This window comes from Tigriopus californicus, chromosome 6 (genome assembly GCF_007210705.1).
Source record: "Tigriopus californicus strain San Diego chromosome 6, Tcal_SD_v2.1, whole genome shotgun sequence".
NCBI classification, from domain to species: Eukaryota; Metazoa; Arthropoda; class Copepoda; order Harpacticoida; family Harpacticidae; genus Tigriopus; species Tigriopus californicus.
In genome coordinates, this window is record NC_081445.1 from 11,418,678 (window position 1) to 11,427,646 (window position 8,969).

Below are 8,969 nucleotides of genomic sequence, written 5' to 3' on the forward strand. Positions count from 1 at the left end.
AAACTTATTTGGACATCTTTTTTTTCTTCTATCCCTAGTGAAACACAAAAGGTCCAACAAAGACCGCAGCCCTCGCCGAGCACACGAACGCGATTCAATCCGTTTTTGCAACCTGACAACCGTTATGTGCTGAGCCTCATGAGTACTTTGAGCAACGAGAGAACTGAAGTCGTTTTGCATCGCACAAGAACAACCAGCAAGCTTGAATTTGAGTCTCGTAAATTGTTCGTTGGCACCCAGAGGACATCAGCCGTCTCGTTTTACAATGACATTTCCCTGAATATTCCGACAGGCCGACTTACTTGTACGACTCCACTTGAAGTGATCCAGTGGAATTGAGGAAGAAAGAGATCTCCGGCACGTGGAACAGGCAAATCTCTCTGGGATCAACTCCATGTGTTATTGAGAAAAATGTCCCAAACTTCAGGCTCATTTTGGGAACAAAGGTGTTCCTGAAGTTCCAACTTCCTTGGGCCATAATGGGAAAAAGGACCGACGTGACTGAGAGCCTCATTGCCGTTCTCCATTTGGAAAACTTGGTTTCGACAATCCAATTCTGGCACAAGCCGAGAGTGGTACGATTTTTATTGGACAATCTCAAATTGAAAGACGGATCAAAGACAACCAGAGAAATGCAGGAAGTAAGAGCTGGATCTGCTCAATCAAGTCTGGGCCCTCTTGTGCCATTGCCATTTCGACAAATTCCATCGAGAAAGGATTTGCTTTTCTTATCGCCCAATAGAGAGTCCTTGTAGTAGAAAGAATGTGCCAATATTCACAAGTAATCTGTCCCTAGGAAAAAAAACATTCACAGGTTGGCAACATGACAACGTGTTCCTTGCCACATTACTTCCTTAGTGTAGCCATTGTAAAAAGGATTTTTCCAAATGCCAAGGCCTCTAGTTCGATCCGATAAAACGTTGTACTTACTTTTCGACCTCCATTTCGAATTTCCCGCTCAATATGTTACCTGAAAGTTAACGACCATATTTCAAGGGCACTTCCAGCTCTGTCCTTGAGGTTTAACTCAAATGCAAGATATAGGAAGACAAATGTGTTCGGCGGACTTGGATGGCTCGAAGCGGAGTCCGTGAAATTGACCAAGGCTTCTCAGAGGAATGCAGACGAGTTTCCAGCTCCGGCCATGACTAGAATTTCAATTCTGCCGCCAAGAAATCGCGGATACCTTTGTTCTCCCTAGTCTTTGCTTTCCCTCCGTGAGCAAATATGAAACGTCTGGGACTGCCAAAAATAACTGCTAAGGATCATTGTCGACCTTCTGTGTTATTTTTCCATCACATTAACCCTGAAAGGGGTTGGAATCCCTCTGGTCTTTTTTGACTGAGCGGTTGATAGCCAAGAAACCTTGTTGTGCCTTGAGTCATATAGTTTCTCAAACAGGAGACTTCCGTGGTACAATAGCCTCAGGGCTTTTGCGACAGATTTATTGCATTTGCATGTACTCTGCCGTGAAGATACGAAGGATCATGTTCATTCGCTGGATGTAGTCAAAATCCAGGGCGTCCCAATTGTCCCCTAAGGTGTGCCACATGGATGGGAAGGGGCGGGTTATCCAATGATGGATTCGCTTCAGCCCCAAGTTCCAGAATGGTGTGCAATCGTCCTGTACATGGGAGCTAGATTGCAGGCCATTGAACATAGATTTCGTGTCACTGGGGATGAAATGATCCAAAGATTCCTCTATGGCATCCATCATACCGTAGTAAGGATTCGGTCCATCGTCCTCGCTATCGAACTGGAAAATGCAAATGGGACAACAGAGAAAAGGGCGATTTTCCTTCTCGTCAGATGCGCCATCTGTCTTTGAAGAATCGAAACATTGCACGTTCTCATACATTGGGGGATTTGCAACATGTTCTGAACCGAGAGGTTGCTTTATCTGAACCAAAGCAGAAGATTATTCCTCTTCACACAAAGTTTCAGGCACTCATCGCTGGCTTTTAACATTTTTAACATCATGAAAATTTGGACAAGAATAAAAACTATGATGCCTCATTTCTAAGTCTTCAGAAATGTGAATGTAATCACTTCTTATAACCGCAAGTCAACTTGAAAAATAGGATGAGAATAAAATGACCTCCAATTGCAGCAAATAGAATAGAAAAGTTGTTGCTCTCCACAACAGTAATAATCAAGTTTTTACAACAATTAAGTTCCATTCCTCGCCGAAAGAGGGCTCATTGTCCCTGTATCAAATTCCTCGCTGTGTTGCAGTAAAACTCAAACTCCGTTTCTTACTTGAAATGACTGAAAGTCAGGGTCCGGAGTTCCCAAGAGATCCATAAGAACTAGGACATCCATCCTATCCATTTGGGACGTGGTTTCGTGACAATCTAAATTTTCATACGTCTGGTTGTGCCAGAGATCCGCCAAATGGGTGGAACCGTACAGGGAGTCCTCAGACGTCCATGACTTCAAAGCCTCCTCCCCATCAAAGAAGACTAATGAAGGCGTTAAATCTGGGCGGATTGCCAAGGCATCCTGGAAAGACTTTGTCATCGTCGATGCCAGATTAAGCATCATGGCAACTGGAACAGCCGCATCCGTCGCTCCGACAAAGCCACCAATGCTTGTTAACGTATCATAATGGGCGGCTGGAACACAATTCCCATCATCTCACGTGCTGAATGGGATAACGAAGTGACCGCCATGAAGGAACATCATATTACCTACCTATTATCATTCGTCTTGGACTCGCAGGGTTGAGGTCTGCAATAATATTTGTGAAGGGTCTCGGTCCCAAGGGTGTGTCCTGTGTGAATTGGTCCAAAGAGATCGACCATCCCAGATCTTGGAGCGTGCCAATGATGTAATTCTGGACCAGCGTGTGGTTTTCGGACCCAACCGTTCGGGGGATCAGAATGTTTTGGAGGTGTTCCTTAAAATTGAGTTCATGACCAAGTTCCAGTCCCAAGAGGAGAACGAGCTCCTCGTTGAGGGTCAAATCTGTGGGGACATGGTTGGTTTGGTCGTCCAACCAACAACCACTGCCAATGGTGAAGACAAGAGAAAAGAGGGTCAAGCACAATAAATTATGACAAGTCATCATCCCCTTATCTCTCTTATCACGGGTGAATGATCAAAGGGGTCAGGGCAAATTAACGAATGGAACGAATATTTGACGCTTTTAAATTGAATTATCAGTTATTGGTGCTTGGCAGAGATAAGCCCAGAGCTAATTTGAAACAAAAGAATGTCAATTGACCTTCGTTCAACGTACAGTACACAATAATAAAGTAAGAGTCAAGGAAGCCGCACGTTTGGCTATTCTTTATCAAATATAACCTCTCGTGTTTAAAGAATATGAAGACATGCCAATTTTGACATTATCAAATCTAAACTGAGAATCACTGCCCAGATGTTAAAACATAATTTTGATTGTATTAGATCTCATTTAATTATATTTGAATCTACCATAATTATGCTGATAACTAATTGCATATCAAAACTAATCTGTATTGGCCAAAATTTAAGATTTATTCATAACATTAGAGATTTGAGCCTTTGCTTTGGACCATTCCTTTTCATTTGACTCGCACAAGTGTCAGTTGAATTAAAATTTATTCCAAAACTTTTTTACCTTTCTTCTTGCTCAAGATAACCTTTGATGCTTTTTCAGATGGGCCGTCCGAATCCACTTAACTAGCCCAAGGGATCTTTGTGGATTGATGTGAATGTGCCGTGAGATTCCATCAAAGTAAAATCAATTGTTAGTTCTCTAGCTCATCTCGCGAGGTTTTCATTGGGGAAGATCGATTGGATGTTATCTTCTTGCTCCGTGGAATGAAGGAACAACAACACGCTCAAGAATGGAGTTCGAAGTCTTGTTACGTATATTTATGGTACAAAAGGCGCTTGCTTGGTGGGCTGTTCAATCTGGGACGTCTTCTTGTCCATGGCATATTGTGAGATTCATCACCTGGGACCATAAATCAGGACATGAATGGAGTACTACATGCTCTCGGATGAATGCAAGACGGATATGCGTCTTCAGAACAAGAGGCAGAGGAAAACATGGGAATGGATGATCGCATTCAAACTTTCTGTAGCCTCCATTTCATCAAGCTGTCGTTCTTGAATCACTGCACGTCATACTTATCTGGTTTATGGGATGTGTTCACGTTACAAATAAATGAGTTTGATGCTCAATCGACGTGTAAAGGTCAACCCAAAAAGCAAGTTCCCATTGAATAAAGTCGTGATGTACGTAAATATTCCTTTTTTCAATTATGCTAAGCAGCAATGACACGTGCAATGAATGAATGACACTTCCGTTTTATGATCAAATAAAAAAAAGCAAATGTTCCATGGGCTTGATGCAAATATGGTGGGCCAGATAAATCTCTTTTTTTGACTGGATTCAATTTTCAAATTCAATTCAAATAGATCGGTTCAACAGGACGGTCAATTAAGGATAGATCTTCATTTTCCATTGATTAGATGATCATCGCTAGAGGGCGGATTTAAAAGTAATGTTTTGAGCCATGAATGATCATTTTCCCTTGATGAAAGTAACGATAAATGCGAAGAAATTTCTAAAATATCTTTCTTACTTTTGAATATAAGAATTCACCTCCACCATGGTTGCAATAAATGATTTTAAGAGCGATTTTGTCGTTCCTCATCCAAACCAGAATTTTGGCACTCTTGCTTACATTATAAATTCGAATTTAAGTGGGCATGCCTTCATTTTTTATAACCCAGGAACATTAAAATTATTGGTCAATTTGAAACAATACATCCTAGATGGTTCTAACCTATTTACATTTTAGTTCTTATCAAACATATCTACCCACGACACTGAAATGTAGACTGCTTATTCTTTGTGCATTTTAACATAACATCAACCTTTCACAAACAGATATTTTGGATATTACATTTACAATCTGATTTGTTGGTTTTTTACATCTTCTTTGCTGATAGAATGACTAAAATTTCCAACGGAAAAAAACACACACACTCGTGGAGACGCTAGTGAGTTCTTTTGCCAAGTGGAGGACTGTTTTTCTCGACATAAAAACATATTTTGAAAAAAATATTCAGTTTACTGAATGCAGAAACATCTTGCTTTTAGTTTTGCTTTTGAATATTACTTTTCGCTTCCTTATTTAAACTCAAAATATTTCAAAATCTTGTACACCATTAATTGACATACACTTCACAAATTTTATTTTCCAAAAAAACCATTTATCAAATCTTGAAAGAGGTACTATTTATGCACTCACTCGAATCCTTGAGCAAAAAACATGCAACAAGTATTCTTGGTGAATTGTGCCTTTTCTGAAGAAGATACTGGATTTTTGAGACTTCGTCAATTTTCTCAAGAATAATACTAAGAAAATTGCCTATATTGAATTTTAACAGATAGTCTATTACATTTTGCGCTATTTTGAGATTAAACATGAAAGTTAAAGATAATTTTTGACTCGAGTGACGTTAAGAAAATAAATTAATTTTTGACTCGAGTGACGTTAAGAAAATAAATTAATTTTGGAGCTACGACGCATGACCACAAGATCTTTGAATCCTGTATAACTAAGTAGTGGTTGAATAGATCACATGATAATTTCTATTCATGAATTAACGATCTGGGCTCCAAAAGTTTCCGTCATACAGGTTTTAAGAAATCACGCATTTTCTATGCCCTTCCATTTTTTCCGCTTTTCATTCATCTGAGTTAGATGTAAATTAAGCGAAGTAGTTTCGCGTGGTTTTGCAAGGTGAACAAAATATCACAATGCATTTGAGTATTTCCCGAGAAACTTGATCAGGCTTTTAATCACCGTGCTAATAGTAATTCTAATTCATTATCCTTATTTGCGAGTTCAATTTATTACGACTACGAATCCAATAAAAATTTGCGTAACAAAACACTTTTCAAGGACGAATGTCTAGGTGTTATCTATACTTTGATATTGTTCATATAACTAACTCCAATTTACATAAGGAAGTCTGGTCGGGCATTGTAGTACTTACAAAATTATCCATATCTCCCTTCATTGCGGATTCCAAGGCGCTAGTGCAAAAAAATGAATTACAAGAGTACACAATGGCTCGGTTCTTTTTCCATCCTTTGATCGAATGAATCGCGTGTCCCACAGTATTTTTAAGTCCGAAACGCCTGAGGAGGTTCTTTCCTGCTCTTCGTTCTTATCTCACATGAGACAGGCCCATTCTCAACCAGGAAGATCCATACCCAAGTGGACCAACTTAGATGGACCGGGTCCCTCATTCTCTCTCGCTTTGAGCACCAAGTGAACATGGATCTTAATGAACTCGTTTTCGAACAAGCCAGCCTCTTGAAATGAGGCGAATCTAAAGCAAGGAATGCTCATGATGCCAGACATGGCGAGGTTCTATTCCATCCGAGAAGAAGTGATCCTGCACTTAATTCACTTGCCATGGGGGATCATAGACTAAAGCAAGAAGCAAGAAGAAGCAAGAGAGGGACCAGATTTCCTAAGCACGTCAAGTTCTGGGATATGAAAAGCAAGACATAAATGTAGAGACGAGCATTAAGCATGATCTAGGGATGGATTCTCGTGATTCGGGTGTTTACAGCGATCATTTTGAGTGGTTTGTTGATGGGCGCTTTTAAAGTCGACGAGAATGCTGTTGATCGACTGAATGATGAGTACTGAGAGCTAAGATAAGGGAAATGGTGTTATACTCCGTTGGGATAAAGAACCAAACCCGAGATATGAAAAGAGGCCGACAAGATTTATTTTTATTATGAAAGGGCCTAACAACATCAAAGGAATGCCGAAGGAGATAAAAACCACTTATACAAGTGAGGAGAGAGGAAATAGATCAATGTTTGGCATCAGTAAGTAGTATTTTCATTGTTTCAAGTTCAGGTTTTTAATGGAATATATGGCACTTTAGCTTTCACTTAATGAGGCTATTTAAGTTAAGACGATTTTAATACCAAATAGCTTTATCTACGAGGGTGGTACGAAACAAATCAGGACCGCTAAATTTTCTCTAAAACTAAAAGAGATATCAAAAAACTCGATTTGCAACATTTTTCGATATAGTCGCCATGCACAGCAATCCCCTTTTGCATCATCTTCATCCAGTTGTCAAAAACCTGTTGGAGGCCTCCTTGGCAGAGCTGCCGAAGCACCCGTTTCAAAACAACATTAAGCTCAAAATTGTATGTGTCCAGCATGCTTGAACTTTAGCTGTGGAAAAAGGTTAGAAGTTGCAGGATGACAAATCTGGGCTGTAAAGGTGCATGGAGCAACACCTTGATCCTCCTTTTGGCTAAGAAACACCTGGTTTTCGGGGAGATGTGAGGCTTTGCTTTGTCCTGGGCAATGTCAAGTTGCAGACATTTTGAAAGAATGGCTCAAACTACTTTACTTTGCATTCAAAATTTTTCAGAACCAAACAACATACCAAAGCAAACACTACATCATCAAAACTGTGACAGTTGGATCTTTCACATGAATCCAGTTTTGTTGTGGTAATTTCAAAGACAAGATTTTCATAATGGTTGTCCCGATTTGTTCATTACCACCCCCGTATTCATCTTTTCATCCCTAATTCACAATACATTGGTGATTTTCCATTATTGTCAGATAACACTTCGAAATATGATTTTGAAAGAGAAATAAAATGATTGAAAGATATCCAATTCAAATCTACCGTCTGTTCTTTCTTGATGCCTGACTTGAACAACTCGACCCAAAAGGCAACTTGACCCAGAACCCACAACGAGTTATCTGTTGACTCCTTTAAGTGGCAGCTGTCTGATGAATCAAAGATACCTTTAACAGGTAAAGGTCTCTCTGAGGTATTGTTCACTTTAGTACACGCACGAAAAAAAAACGAGATACAATGCGCAATATTTAACAAAAATCTTTTCTAAGGTTGCAAAAACTATCGCCAATTCTTTTCAATGTTTATGTATCCGACCTGCCCGAAGCCCTCACAAACCAAGGCCCCCACCATCAACCATTTTCCGGTACAATATTTTCAATATGCACACGACTTGGTTCTCTTGGCTGATTCAGCCGTGGAATTGCAAAATGCCATCGATGCCCTCCAAGGTTACTGCCAAGAGAACGGCCTTCAAGTCAATACCATCAAGACGAAGGCTATGGTTTTCCATAAAGGTCGTCTGCCTTCCGCCTCTCTCCATATTAACAATGGTCCGATTGAAAGCGTCAATAACTTTAATTATGTCGGTTTCACCTTCTCCACCCAACTATCCTTCACCAATTACCTCCAGTCCGCAATAACCAAGGCCAGGGCCAGGATCGGATACATGTGCAATATACTACCCATCAAGAATCTTCCCCTTCCAATAGTTCTTCAACTCTTCCGGACCTAAATACATCACTCCAATTTTCCTCTGCGGCCTTCACCTTTGGCGCCCCAACTCCGCCCAATCCGCCCTCAACTCCGCCGATGCCACCTTCACTGAGTTCCTCAAGCAATACCTCTGTGTACCCCAATATGCCAACAATGCATGGACGCATTTTCTATGCGAAACTAAGCCCCTCATCATCAGGCTTGCAAGGTTTGTGTCCAACAGTGTTGGGAACCTGACCTTTCCGGAGGTGAAATCCGGACACAAATTGTCCGTCCCGGTCAAGGGCTTGCTTACACCTTATTGTCCTTGGCCCGAGAACATCCTTTCGGAGTGTTGGTGGTCACGCACCTTTGTCCAGCTCCCGGCCCAATGCCATCAACGATGGGAGCTGACAAAAGATCTCTTCAATCTGGCCCATCCTCTTCTCTGCAATAACCAAGAATTTAATCACTTACCTTTACCTACTTGTTTATGTGCTGTTTGCAATTTCCCTCTTCACTTTTTTCATGTGCACTGAACCAATTCTAGTCATATTCTCTGTGATTTCTAGTCAACTATTTTATCATTCATGACCACTTCATTCTTTTATTCTTAAAACCATTTTCGTTTATAATTTTTTTCATGCAGT

At 40.4% G+C, this 8,969-nt stretch overlaps 1 protein-coding gene across 1 annotated transcript; it reads right to left on the reverse strand.

The window, feature by feature from the left end:
- Positions 1-1,406: 1,406 nt before the first annotated feature.
- LOC131882513 (glutaminyl-peptide cyclotransferase-like) lies at positions 1,407-3,247 on the reverse strand. The gene is made up of 3 exons (XM_059229670.1): positions 2,695-3,247; positions 2,260-2,615; positions 1,407-1,756 (listed from the first exon to the last, which is right to left on the reverse strand). The coding sequence occupies exons 1-3, from the start codon at positions 3,068-3,070 to the stop codon at positions 1,445-1,447; spliced, it is 1,044 nt and encodes a 347-aa protein (XP_059085653.1). The 5' UTR covers positions 3,071-3,247; the 3' UTR covers positions 1,407-1,444.
- Positions 3,248-8,969: the final 5,722 nt, after the last annotated feature.